This window comes from Trichomycterus rosablanca, chromosome 25, assembly GCF_030014385.1.
Source record: "Trichomycterus rosablanca isolate fTriRos1 chromosome 25, fTriRos1.hap1, whole genome shotgun sequence".
NCBI lineage: Eukaryota > Metazoa > Chordata > Actinopteri > Siluriformes > Trichomycteridae > Trichomycterus > Trichomycterus rosablanca.
This window is the reverse complement of record NC_086012.1, coordinates 7,479,319-7,494,398: the sequence shown is the minus strand read 5'-3', so window position 1 is coordinate 7,494,398 and position 15,080 is coordinate 7,479,319. Positions and strand designations below refer to the sequence as shown.

Sequence of the window (15,080 nt, the reverse complement as noted above, 5' to 3'; positions counted from 1 at the left end):
CTCCATCACTCTCATCCTCTCTGTAATTATATAACAGTTCCTGTGAGGTGATTTCTTTATGCGGCTGATCAGTACTGTAGCAGTTCACTCCACTACCTGTATCTACGCACACATACACTTCATCCTGGTCAGGGTTACGGTGTGTCTGTCTGTACCTGGATGAGATGCAAGTGATATAGTCACTAAGTAGTTGTTTGTACTGGAGTTGTCAGAGTCCAGGGAGCAAGACTGTGGTGTGTCTGTGTGTGTGTGGCTGTGTGTACGTTTGTGAGTGTGCAAGTGTGTGTGTTCATTTGTGATGGCTAAACAACTGGGTCAGAGCAGCTCTTGTGGGGTGTTCCCAGTCTGCAATGGTCAGTATCTATCAAAAGTGGTCCAAGGAAGGAACAGTGGTAAACCGGCGACAGGGTCATGGGCAGCCAAGGCTCATTGATGCCTGTGGGGAGCGAAGGCTGGCCTGTGTGGTCCGACCCAACAGACGAGCTACTGTAGCTGCAATTGCTGAAGAAGTTAATGCTGGTTATGATAGAAAGGTGTCAGGATACACAGTGCATTGCAGTTTGTTGCGTATTGGGCTGCATAGCCGCAGACCAGTCAGGGTGCCCATGCTGACCCAGCGCCGAAAGCACCAACAATGGGCACGTGAGCATCTGAACTGAACCACGGAGCAATGGAAGAAGGTGGCTTGGTCAGATGAATCATGTTTTCTTTTACATCACGTGGATGGCCGGGTGTGTGCCTCCTTTACCTGGGGAACACATGGCACCAGGATGCACTATGGGAAGAAGGCAAGCCGGTAGAGGCAGTGTGATGCTTTGGGCAATGTTCTGCTGGGAAACCTTGGGTCCTGCCATCCATGTGGATGTTACTTTGACACGTACCACCTACCTAAGCATTGTTGCAGACCATGTACACCCTTTCATGGAAACAGTATTCCCTGATGGCTGTAGCCTCTTTCAGCAGTATAATGCGCCCTGCCACAAAGCAAAAATGATTCAGGAATGATTTGAGGAGCACAACAACGAGTTTGAGGTGTTGACTCGGCCTCCAAATTCCCCAGATCTCAATCCAATCGAGCGTCTGTGGGATGTGCTGGACACACAAGTCTGATACATGGAGGCCCCACCTCGCAGCTTACAGGAATTAAAGGATCTGCTGCTTGGAACATCTTGATGCCAGATACCAGAGCACACCTTCAGGGGTCTAGTGGAGTCTATGCCTTGACGGGTCAGGGCTGTTTTGGCAGCAAAAGGGGGACCAACACAATAATAGGAAGGTGGTCATAATGTTATGCCTGATCGGTGTATGTGCAAGTGTGTGTGAGTTTATGTGTTGTATGTGTGTGTGTGTGTGTGTGGTGAGTGTCATTAAAACATAAAAAAAATAAACAGAGCTATACGCAGGGCTACGAAAAAATAAGCACCATAGCAACCAAACCGAGAATCATCCTGTTGTCGCTGCTGCTGTTGTTTACAGTTTACAGTATTTGTTCTCAGCTTCTGGTGGGAAATGCCGTCACTGTCTCACCTTCAGAGAAATCTCACTTTCATGGCTAGCCGCAGTCGAAAACGAACAATGACACAGCCGGTATGGTACGGATAGTTCTGGATTTGATGCGTATTGTGGTATAATTTTGACTTCCCTGCAGTGGAAAATACGCTTTTGTTGCTCCACTAATTCTGTCTATTTTCTATCTGCCTGCTTTTTTGAAAGGCCGAAAAGAACAAACTGTCCATACATTACAAACGAACCCACTAACAATAACATTTATCAACACAATTGGCTCTGACTTCCCTATTCTGTTTCTTTCTGGACTTTCTGTACCTCTGTTTGTATTGTAGCTCTGCCACTATGAGCAAAATACAGAGATAAATCTTTTATTTTTTTATTTTGTTAACAGCTGAATTTTTGTAAAGAATATCAATCAGATAAAGTTTTAACAGCTCCCAAGTTGATGCGTTTTATTTTTTTTATATAATTTATTTAATGCATACACCGATCAGGCATAACATTATGACCACCTTGTTTCTACACTCATTGTCCATTTTATCAGCTCCACGTACCATATAGAAGCACTTTGTGGTTCTACAATTACTGACTGTAGTCCATCTGTTTCTCTACATACATTTTTAACCTCCTTTTACTTTGTTTTTCAATGATCAGGACCCCCACAGGACCACCACAGAGCAGGCATTATTTTAGGTGGTGGATCATTCTCAGCACTGCAGTGACACTGACATGGTGGTGGTGTGTTAGTGTGTGTTGTGCTGGTATGAGTGGATAAGACACAGCAGCGCTGCTGGAGTTTTTAAATACTGTGTCCACTCACTGTGCGCTCTATTAGACACTCCTACCTAGTTGTTCCACCTTGTAGATGAAGTCAGAGACGATCGCTCATCTATTGCTGCTGTTTGAGTTGGTCATCTTCTAGACCTTTATCAGTGGTCACAGGACGCTGCCCACAGGGCACTGTTGGATGGATATTTTTGGTTGGTGGACTATTCTCAGTCCAGCAGTGACGGTGAGGTGTTTAAAAACTCCAGTAGTGCTGCTGTGCCTGATCCACTCATTATAGCAACTCATTATAGTCTGTTATAGCAAGGTTGTAATAGTCGTGCGGTCGATTAAGCTCATTGCCAGGTGGGACAGTGGTAGCCTAGTGGGTAGAGCTTTGGCCTACCAAATGGAAGGTTGAGAGTTTGAATCCCAGCTCTGCCATGCAGCCACTGTTGGGTCCTTGAGCAAGGGCCCTAACCCTCTCTGCTCCAGGGGCGCCGTACGATGGCTGACCCTGCGCTCTGACCCCAGCTTCCAAACAAGCTGTGATACGCGATGATAGAATTTCGTTGTACTGTTCGTCTGTACACCGATCAGCCATAACATTAAAACCACCTCCTTGATTCTACACTCACTGTCCATTTTATCAGCTTCACTTACCATATAGAAGCACTTTGTAGTTCTACAATTACTAACTATAGTCCATCTGTTTCTCTGCATGCTTTGTTAGCCCCCTTTCATGTTGTTTTTCAATGGTCAGGACCCCCACAGGACCACTACAGAGGAGATATTATTTAGGTGGTGGATCATTCTTAGCACTGCAGTGACAATGACGTGGTGGTGGTGTGTTAGTGTGTGTTGTGCTGGTATGAGTGGATCAGACACAGCAGGGCTGCTGAAGTTTTTAAATACTGTGTCCACTCACTGTCCGCTCTATTAGACACTCCTACCTAGTTGGTCCAACTTGTAGATGTAAAGTCAGAGACGGTCGCTCATCTGTTGCTGCTGTTTGAGTTGGTCATCTTCTAGACCTTCATCAGTGGTCACAGGGCGCTGTTGGCTGGATGTTTTTGGTTGGTGGACTATTCACAGCCCAGCAGTGACAGTGAGGTGTTTAAAAACTCCAGCAGTGCTGCTGTGTCTGATCCACTCATACCAGCACAACACACACTAACACACCACCACCATGTCAGTGTCACTGCAGTGCTGAGAATGATCCACCACCTAAATGATACCTGCTCTGTGGTGGTCCTGGGAGAGTCCTGACCATTGAAGAACAGTGTGAAAGGGGGCTAACAAAGCATGCAGAGAAATACATGGACTACAGTCAGTAATTGTAGATCTACAAAGTGCTTCTATATGGTAAGTGAAGCTGATAAAATGAACAATGAGTGTAGAAACAAGGAGGTGGTTTCAATGTTATGGTTGATTGGTGTATATGTATATATGACAAATAAAGGCATTCTGTCTATAAAAAAGTGTCCACATCATTTTGGTCATATAGTCCTATAGTGTTTAGTCATATATGTGTTCTAAAAATGTTATTATACAGTTACTTCTAGTAAGTAACACTCTTTTAGGCACTATCACAGCCTGCAGATGCTTTTTGTAGTTACTTATAGATGGAATTTCTTGATTAAACGGTGACCTGTAGCGTAGCTTTTGCTTTCAATTCATCAAGACACTTGTTTTTGAATCTTTTGAGTTTGGTTTAACCATTGACCACAAAGAAGTGAATATTAAACTAAAAAAAAAAAAAGGTGAGAAGAAAGTGAAAAAGAAAGACAGCATAATTAAACCTCCTAACCGAGTCTCTGCTTGTTAGGGACTCTTTAATTAGCCAAATGAATGGGGTGATAATTAGCGTTAGTCACGGTTCTGAAACGTTTTCCCCTGACGGTAACGGTGCAAACAAACCACAGATGGCGCAATTTAGATACAATTCAGCACAGAAATATCTGCATCAGTCGGTTGATTTCATCGGGCGGCACAGTGGCTATGTGGGTAGCACTGTCGCCTCACAGCAAGAAGGTCCTGGGTTTGATCCCCAGGTGGGGCGGTCCAAGTCCTTTCTGTTCGAAAACTGGGCGTTCCGGTTTCCAATCCAAAAACATGCGGCCAGGCTAATTGGAGACACTGAATTGTCCAATAGGTACCTAGCCGCTAGGATGCATAAACTAGTGCATTATAGTGCCGGTCCCAAGCCCGGATAAATAGGGAGTGTTGTGTCAGTAAGGGCATCCGGCGTAAAAATTCAATAATCAATAATGCGGATCACGATCCGCTGGCGACCCCTACAGGAGCAATCGAGGAAATAGAGAGAGTCAGTCGGTTTCATACTATGTAAAATGGACTTCAGTGTATTGTAGACAGCAAACAGGGACATTGTGTGCCTGTTGTGTGTTCTTTTAAATACTGCCGGTATGAATGCATGTTTTAGCACCAGCAGAGTCTAATATTACTATACTAGACCACACCTGGTTACAATCAGCACATTTAATCTAACAGCCAATGGAGATACTTGTTAAAGACAGAGATTTATACCCACAATTAACCGCTAAAAGTGGAGATACGTGTTTTTCATCAGATAGCGACGACTTATTAATCCTTATTGCAACTTGCTGTAACGTCTTAAGCTTTAACATTTACTTTCAGTACATAAACAGCATCACCAAAACAAAAAGCATTTTTTAGATTGTATTTCAAATAAAGACTCGTCATCTAAATGTCAAAAATGTGTCTTCAGAAAAAGTTGGGACAGTATGGAAAATGCAAACAAAAAAATTCATTGTTTCTTACATTTATTTTCACTTTTAATTTATTGCAGACAGTATAAACCTGAGAGATTTCATGTTTTGTCTGGTCAACTTCATTTCATTTGTTAATTTACATCCATTCCTGCAACACATTTTTTAAAAATTGGGAGGTAAAGCATTTACCACTTTGTAATGTTGACGTTTCTTCTCACAACATGTGAAACAAGACATTTCTATACAGAAGATACCAAGCAAATGAAGTGTTTCAGGTTTTATTTTGTCCTATTCTTCCTGCAAACACATAATAAGGAGTGCAACAGTACGGCGTTGTCAGTGTCACGTTGTCGCCTTTGTTCCAGATCACACACTGTCCAATTTTTTCCAAAAAAAGACCTGGAATGCTGATTCATCTGACCACAATACATGTTTTCACTGTGTGATGGTCCATCCCAGATGCCTCTGGGCCCAGAGAACCTGACGCCGCTTCTGGACATGGTTAACATAAGGCTTCTTTCTTGCACAGTAAAGTTTTAAGTGGCATTTGTGCATGTAACTCTGTATTGTAGTGCTTGACAAAGGTTTGCCAAAGTAATCCCTCACCCATGTGGTTATATCAGCTATTGTTGAGTGGCGGTTCTTGATGCAGTGACTGCAATTCCTCTCGATTCATCGAACTGTTTATTGATATTATGCACTGTAGAGGGAGAAATATGGGAATCCCTTCCAATCTTTCTTTGAGGTACATTGTTTTTAAACATGGGAGGGGCTGATTGAGAATGACCTGTAGAGGAATACAGAGGGCATAGTGTGATCCAATACTTGCCGCTGTTGAAGAATGGGTGTCAGACATCCAAGAGAACTTGTACAACCTGAACATTTATGATCACTACTAGACGAAGTTTGCAAACAATCGTAAATGACTCGACCTTTTTGTTTCCATTCCTCCACTTATTTTAGGTTGTGGGAACAGCGCTTTGAGTGTGGACATGTACCAGGCTGGCCACACTCACATCACCAACATGGACTACTCCAGTGTGTGTGTGGAGAACATGGCTCAGCGCCACGCTGACTGCACGGGCATGAGCTGGGTGTGCATGGATGCCCGTCACCTGGCATTTCCTGACTCGTCTTTTGATGTAGTAATGGAAAAGGGCACGCTCGATGCTATGCTTGTGGAGGAGAGAGACCCGTGGAACGTCTCAGAAGCCAGCTCTCACCTACTACACCAGGTGCTTACAGAGGTAAGATATATAGTTAATTACATGATGGGGAATTATTTGTATTACTTTTATATTACAACCCCAAATCAGAAAAAGTTGGGACAGTATGGAAAATGCACATAATTAAAAAACACAGAGTTTCTTACATTTACTTTGACTATTATTTGATTGCAGACAGGATGAACCTGAGATATTTCATGTTTTGTCTGATCAACTTCATTTCATTTATTAATAAACATCCATTCCTGCATTTCAGGCCTGTAACACATTCCAAAAAAAGTTGGGACAGTAAAGCATTTACCACTTTATAATGTTACCATTCCTTTTCACCACACGCATTGAGGATACCAAGTGATTTAGTGTTTCAGCCTTTATTTGTCTCATTCTTCCTGCAAACACGTCTTAAGATGTGCAACAGTACGGGGTCGTCATTGTCGCATTTTTTGTTTCAAAATTCTCCACAAACTTTCTATTAGGGACAGGCCAGTCCAGTACCTGTACCCTTTTTTTCCACAGTCATGCCTTTGTAATGTGTTCAGCATGTGGTTTTGCATTGCCTTGTTGAAAAATACATGGACGTCCCTGGAAAAGATGACGTCTTGAAGGCAGCATATGTTGCTCTAAGATCTCAATGTACTTTTCTGCATTAATGCTGCCATCACAGAAGTGTGAATGACCTTTGCCAAGGGCACTGACACAATCCCATACCATGACAGACCCTGGCTTTTGGACTTGTTGCTGATAACAGTCTGGATGGTCCTTCCAATCTTTCTTTGAGGTACATTGTTTTTAAACATTTTAATAATTTTCTCACGCATTTGTTGACAAACTGGAGATCCTCTGGTCATCTTTGCTCATCAAATACGCCTTTCCTGGATGCTGCTTTTGTACCAAACCATGATTACAATCACCTGTTGACATCACCTGTTTGGAATCACATCATGATTTAGTTTTTTCACCTCATTACTAGCCCTAAATTAACCCTGTCCCAACTTTTTTTGGAATGTGTTGCAGGCCTGAAATGCAGGAATGGAGGTATATTAACAAATGAAATGAAGTTGAGCAGACAAAACATGAAATATCTTGGGTTCAAACTGTTTGCAATTAAATAAAAGTCAAAGTAAATGTAAGGAACACTGCATTATTATTTTATTTTTAGATAATTGTGAACATTCCAACTTGTGTTGTCCAGTCAAATATTGTAATAGGATACAGATTTAAATGGTGGCATTGTTGTTGATGCCAAATTGGCTGGTTAGATTTTTAGAATAAAGAGTTTCTAGAGTTTCTATTCACATAAGTAAGTGCAGAGTGAAATTTTGTGTCAGTTTTTGCAAAACATTGTGCCATCATTTAAAGAAAGCAAGAAACTCAACTGATCGAATGGACTCCTGGTCTAGTACAGTAATATTAGTAAAGTTTGGACAATTTTAGGAATTAGAGATCCCACATTTTGATCTCATGGTGCTTTTGGCTGGTGGTGGGTCTGCATGAACATGGTTGGTTAATGTCTGGAAGGGAGGGCAGAATCAGCCTAGCCATTGGGGGCACTTGGGTGGCGCAGGTATCTAATGCGCTAGAGTCGAAGGAGATCCACCGACCTGGCATGGTGTCCAAAGAAACACAATCTCCTTTTGCAGAAGCTGTGATTTGACATGTGTTAGAGGGGGTTTGTATATATACAGTATATATACATATATAGTGTATCACAAAAGTAAGTACACCCCTCACATTTCTGCAAATATTTAAGTATATCTTTTCATGGGACAACACTGACAAAATGACACTTTGACACAATAAAAAGTAGTCTGTGTGCAGCTTATATAACAGTGTAAATTTATTCTTCCCTCAAAATAACTCAATATACAGCCATTAATGTCTAAACCACCGGCAACAAAAGTGAGTACACCCCTTAGTGAAGGTTCCTGAAGTGTCAATATTTTGTGTGGCCACCATTATTTCCCAGAACTGCCTTAACTCTCCTGGGCATGGAGTTTACCAGAGCTTCACAGGTTGCCACTGGAATGCTTTTCCACTCCTCCATGACGACATCACGGAGCTGGCGGATATTCGAGACTTTGCGCTCCTCCACCTTCCGCTTGAGGATGCCCCAAAGATGTTCTATTGGGTTTAGGTCTGGAGACATGCTTGGCCAGTCCATCACCTTTACCCGCAGCCTCTTCAATAAAGCAGTGGTCGAGGTGTGTTTGGGGTCATTATCATGCTGGAACACTGCCCTGCGACCCAGTTTCCGGAGGGAGGGGATCATGCTCTGCTTCAGTATTTCACAGTACATATTGGAGTTCATGTGTCCCTCAATGAAATGTAACTCCCCAACACCTGCTGCACTCATGCAGCCCCAGACCATGGCATTCCCACCACCATGCTTGACTGTAGGCATGACACACTTATCTTTGTACTCCTCACCTGATTGCCGCCACACATGCTTGAGACCATCTGAACCAAAAAAATTTATCTTGGTCTCATCAGACCATAGGACATGGTTCCAGTAATCCATGTCCTTTGTTGACATGTCTTCAGCAAACTGTTTGCGGGCTTTCTTGTGTAGAGACTTCAGAAGAGGCTTCCTTCTGGGGTGACAGCCATGCAGACCAATTTGATGTAGTGTGCGGCGTATGGTCTGAGCACTGACAGGCTGACCCCCCACCTTTTCAATCTCTGCAGCAATGCTGACAGCACTCCTGCGCCTATCTTTCAAAGACAGCAGTTGGATGTGACGCTGAGCACGTGCACTCAGCTTCTTTGGACGACCAACGCGAGGTCTGTTCTGAGTGGACCCTGCTCTTTTAAAACGCTGGATGATCTTGGCCACTGTGCTGCAGCTCAGTTTCAGGGTGTTGGCAATCTTCTTGTAGCCTTGGCCATCTTCATGTAGCGCAACAATTCGTCTTTTAAGATCCTCAGAGAGTTCTTTGCCATGAGGTGCCATGTTGGACCTTTCAGTGACCAGTATGAGAGAGTGTGAGAGCTGTACTACTAAATTGAACACACCTGCTCCCTATGCACACTTGAGACCTAGTAACACTAACAAATCACATGACATTTTGGAGGGAAAATGACAAGCAGTGCTCAATTTGGACATTTAGGGGTGTAGTCTCTTAGGGGTGTACTCACTTTTGTTGCCGATGGTTTAGACATTAATGGCTGTATATTGAGTTATTTTGAGGGAAGAATAAATTTACACTGTTATATAAGCTGCACACAGACTACTTTTCATTGTGTCAAAGTGTCATTTTGTCAGTGTTGTCCCATGAAAAGATATACTTAAATATCTGCAGAAATGTGAGGGGTGTACTCACTTTTGTGATACACTGTATATATTCCTAATGTTTGTAAAAAAAAAAAAAACATGGTTTTATGTGTATGCTGTCGAGAAACTTCTGACCTTTTAAGACGTCCTGACCTCAGCCCTATTAAACACCTATGGGATGACCAGTGCCTGGACTTACACATGCTACATTTAAATGGGCATAGATTTCCACAAGCCTTCCCACAGGAGCGGTGGCTGTTATAGCCACAGAGGGACTGCAAAATTGGTAATTAATGCCAAGTCATCTGTTCTGTTCCTGCTACTATATGCACTTCACTAACGATTAAACTATAATAGCATGTGGTGTTTGTCTGCTCGTCCTAGATTGTCCCAGGGGACAATGGGTAGACGCCTAATCTATTCTAATCTCTTTATTTCCTAATCTTATGGACAAACCTCTTCTTTGTTTTCTCTCTCTCTGCTCTGAGTTTAACATTTTATATAGCTGTGCTGTATTTATTTAATTATTTTTTTTTAATATCTCCAACCAGGAAAGGGCAGAGGGTAAATGAGAGTACATCTCTTCTGGCATTGCTTAGAGTATGGTTATACCTAAAGCAGGGGTGAGCAATTACATTTTGCAAGGGGCCACATGAGAAACTGGGAATGTTGTAGAGGGCCGGACCAAAAGTCCGAACTTAATTTAACTCAATACTTATTTTATCTCTTTAATTAAAGACCTCAGTGTATGTGATGGCAAACAAACCCTCAGTTTAACCTTCATGGATTTTTCAATTAACACTTGGCGTATTTAGGGTCTGTCTCAAAACCTAGTGAGCTGCCTTGCTGCCCAATGCCAGAGAAAATTTAAACTGACATTACACTTTAAAAGGCATATTGTTATACACTCTTGTTTAGCTTACCAAGCTAACAGAGTTAGCCTCAGGCCATTCAAACCAATGGGTTGGGTGACACAACCCGCTTAGAGGTTATATCTTTTATGCTACCTACACCGATCAGCCATAACATTAAAACCACCTCCTTGTTTCTACACTCACTGTTCATTTTATCAGCTCCACTTACCATATAGGAGCACTTTGTAGTTCTACAATTACTGGCTGTAGTCCATTTGTTTCTCTACATACTGCAATGGTCAGGACCCCCACAGGACCACCACAGAGCAGGTATTATTTAGGTGTTGGATCATTCTCAGCACTGCAGTGACAATGACATGGTGGTGGTGTGTTAGTGTGTGTTGTGCTGGTATGAGTGGATCAGACACAGCAGCGCTGCTGGAGTTTTTAAATACCGTGTCCACTCACTGTCCACTCTATTAGACACTCCTACCTAGTTGGTCCACCTTGTAGATGTAAAGTCAGAGACGATCGCTCATCTATTGCTGCTGTTTGAGTTGGTCATTTTTACACCTTCATCAGTGGTCACAGGAACGCTGCCCACGGGGTGCTGTTGGCTGGATATTTTTGGTTGGTGGACTATTCTCAGTCCAGCAGTGACAGTGAGGTGTTTTAAAACTCCATCAGCGCTTGTGTGTCTTATCCATTCAAACCAGCACAACACACACTAACACACCACCACCATGTCAGTGTCACTGCAGTGCTGAGAATAATCCACCACTACTCTGTGGTGGTCCTGTGGGGGTCCTGACCATTGAAGAACAGCATGAAAGGGGGCTAACAAAGCATGCAGAGAAACAGATGAACTACAGTTAGTAATTGTAGAACTACAAAGTGCTCCTATATGGGAAGTGGAACTGATAAAATGGACAGTGAGTGTAGAAACAAGGAGGTGGTTTTAATGTTATGGCTGATCAGTGTATACCTATATATTGGGCCCCACTAAGTTCACCGAAAAATTTTAATTTTACAAACCTCGTATTTAAAAACAGATTTTTAAAGAAAAGTGCCACATTTCAGAGCAGGCAGTAAATAGCACTCATAATGGAATGTTAGAATAAATAGAAGGTACAATACACAGCACAGTCCACCTTAATAGTTGAATGTAAACCTTGAACATCCAGCGATGGTACGAGGCTTGTTCGAAAATTCTCGTCCGTGTTTTGACACCCAACCCCATACCCCCCTCCACCAACCCCATCCCCCTGGGCCCCAGAATTGGTTGAGAGTTTTCCAAACTCAGTTATCTGAGTAGTGTTTTTAGCTGCCTTAGCTTTCAACATCTTGAACATTTTAACCTACTGATTACTAACTGAATTGCCGTAGGATTGCTAGCTCCCCTCAACCAGTAAATGTAAGACACTTAAACGGCTTATTTTACGGTTTGTGACGCGAATTTCTCTGTCGTGAATTAAATAGGGATTTACCCATATTCTTTAAGATTTAAAATGTCTAGTATGTCTTATTGTGTGCCTGAACTCTGTGACTGCGGGTCACAAAATCTAAAATATTGTTATTTGCTTTAAATAGAGCAATGAAAGATCTGGTTTAAGGCTTCATTCAAACAGGTGCACAGCCCATCACTATTGATGAATAAAGTTCAGCTATTAGTGGATGGGACAAACTTTTGATTTATTTCTATTTTTGGCCATTTTTTGGATATTTGAGTTTGAATCCCTGTGTTTGTGTTTGAGAGGGTGTGTTACATTGTGCTTTGTTTTATTTAGTGTAACGGTAGACGGTAGGTTAATTGAGTGATGTGTGTGTAATAGTAGCCAGCTATAAATGGCCATTTGTCCCTGAAGTCAGACATGGCATTGTCCTCAGTGTGTCACCATCTCAGGTGACACATGCACAGACGTACACTTGTCAGGTGCTACTATTCACCAAATGCTATTCACCTCCTCGGTGTAGCTTTGTAATTGGTAAAAGTTAAGGATGCACCTATTGATTGGCCAGTGACTTTACCATATAGAACCCTTTTATGTTGTTCTTTAATGGTCAGGACCCCCACAGGACCACGACAGAGCAGGTATTATTTAGTTGGTGGATCATTCTCAGTACTGCAGTGATACTGACATGGTGGTGGTGTGTTAGTGTTGCTGGAGTTTTTACTAAAAGTAGAAGAACAAAGGTGTTTATGTATGCTGTCATTTATAATTCTTGGAAAGAAAAAAATCAGAATCAGTCATATGTTAACAAAGAAAAGAAATTTGAAATTGATGCATCTTTAAAAAAACAATGTACATATATTTTCTTGTTTTCAGACTGGTGTGCTACAGAATACAATACAGTTTGTACCCCCATTCTGTCTTTTAATGCATATTTGTCTCGTTGTATTTTAGTCCATTAAACAAATCATAATGCTACATAAAGTAACAGTAGGTTAAACCACATGTTTTCTGACTGTTATCCAAAACCTTTATTACCCATGTGAAAAAAGAACCGCCCCTTTACATAATATTATCAAATTTACTACTACACAACTGAAGTCAAGTCAAGTTTATTTGTATAGCACTTTTTACAATAGACACTGTCTCAAAACAACTTCACAGAATCCAGAACCGACAGACCAAAAACCCCTGTTGAGCAAGCCGAGAAAAACTCCCTTAAAATTACAGGAAGAAACTTTAAGAGAAGATAAACCAGACTCAGCAAGGACCTTCATCCTCGTGTGGCCTGAAGAATAATTTGAATGAATAGGATTTACACAAACCATACATACATACATACACAAAAATGGTAATTGCTAATTGCATTGAAATTGAATCTAGTGCCCAGGTGGCGCAGCGGGATGTTCCGCTAGCACACCAGTGCTGAGATTCTGAACTCCTCGGTTCGGCAGTGCCTGCAGCAGACACGTTTCTGCTAGGGTGGGATGACCGGAATATGTGGGAGGAGTCTTCGAACGCTGTGTAAGGACCCTGATTAGTAAATAGAGAGGCACCTGTGCAGAATGCATGGGTAAAAAAAGGTTCCACTAATTGCTGCACACGGGTCGGAGGAGGCGTGAGCAGCAATATAACCACCTTGACTGCAATCAGGGATCCCATAGCAGCGGAAGACAAATTGACTACGCTGAATGGGGAGGAAATGCATCAATAAAATAGAAATTGAATATAAATAATTTCTATAAAAGCCTCGTTTGTACATTGTTGGAATTTAAGCCCAGTTGAATCAGACACAGTGCTAGATTTTCCTGTCTTTGTTTTGTTCCATTTCAGCTGTTTAGAACTTGTTTTTGTGTGTGTTGGGTCCTTTTTCCGCTCCAGTTACATGCCGGCCGCAGCTAATGGCCAAATGACCTTCCATTTGTCTTGAGTGACATTCATCTTTCCCTAGGCACAGGTGAGTTGTCCCTTGAGTAAAAAGAATAGCTCCTATTGTGGTTAAATGGAGCCCTGAAGATTTAGCAATGGGTTTATGACCGTATTTAGAGCGATATTTGTCTGTAATGTCTGTATTCTTAAATGTTATAGATTTTATTTGATCACGGAGTTGATCCTGTAGAAACTTAGATTTTAGTCAGTAAATAAGGTAATACTTTTTTGTCATTGTGTTTATACAGTGGCGGCGCCAGTAAGACCACCAACAATATATAATATATGTACACTATATTGCCAAAAGTATTCGCTCTTATGCTTTCACACGCGTATGAACTTGAGTGACATCCCATTCTTAATCAATAGGGTTTAATATGATGATGGCCCATCCTTTGCAGCTATAACAGCTTTAACTCTTCTGGGAAGGCTTAGGAGTTTAGGAATGTGTTTATGGGAATTTTTGACCATTCTTCCAGAAGCGCATTTGTGAGTTCAGCTGAGCAACACAACCCTACACCATAATCCCCCCTCCACCAAACTTTACACTTGGCACAATGCAGTCAGACAAGTACCGTTCTGCCAAACCCAGACTCGTCCATCAGATTGCCAGAAGGAGAAGCGTGATTCGTCTCTCCAGAGAACATGTCTCCACTGCTCTGAGTCCAGTGGCGGTGTGCTTTACACCACTGCATCCGACATTTTGCATTGCGCTTGGTGATGTAAGGCTTGGATGCAGCTGCTCGGCCATGGAAACCCATTTCATAAAGCTCTCTACACACTGTTCTTGAGCTAATCTGAGGGCCACATGAAGTTTGGAGGTCTGTAGCGATTGACTCTGCAGAAAGTTGGCGACCTCTGTGCACTATGCGCCTCAGCATCCGCTGACCCCGCTCTGTCATTTCACGTGGCTACCACTTCGTGTCTGAGTTGCTGTTGTTCCCAATCGCTTCCACTTTGTTATAATACCACTGACCGGTGGCTGTGGAATATTTAGTAGTGAGGAAATTTCACCACTGGACTTGTTGCACAGATGGCATCCTATCACGGTACCACGCTGGATTTCACTGAGCTCCTGAGAGCGACCCATTCTTTCACAAATGTTTGTAGAAGCAGTCTGCATGCCTAGGTGCTTGGTTTTATACACCTGTAGCCATGGAAGTGATTGGAACACCTAAATTCAATGATTTATTTCTAGGAAAGAAGCTGTTCCTGAGTGGTGCGTGACTTGATGGTTCTGTATTTTTTGCCCAATGGGAGGGGGACATACAGTCTAATTATACTAGAAGTAAAAGAATTAAAATGACTAGTACTGAAAGTTG

The 15,080-nt window shown here is 42.2% G+C and overlaps 1 protein-coding gene across 2 annotated transcripts in view; it reads left to right on the top strand.

The window, feature by feature from the left end:
• ece2a (endothelin converting enzyme 2a) overlaps positions 1-15,080 on the top strand; it is a 75,481-nt gene that overhangs the window by 22,090 nt on the left and 38,311 nt on the right. Inside the window, exon 2 of one of the 2 annotated variants that reach the window (XM_062987963.1) lies at positions 5,991-6,262. In XM_062987963.1, coding sequence (XP_062844033.1) covers positions 5,991-6,262 — 272 coding nt within the window. Of the gene's footprint in view, positions 1-5,990; positions 6,275-15,080 lie in introns of both variants that reach the window. The other variant, XM_062987962.1, reaches the window with a different exon arrangement.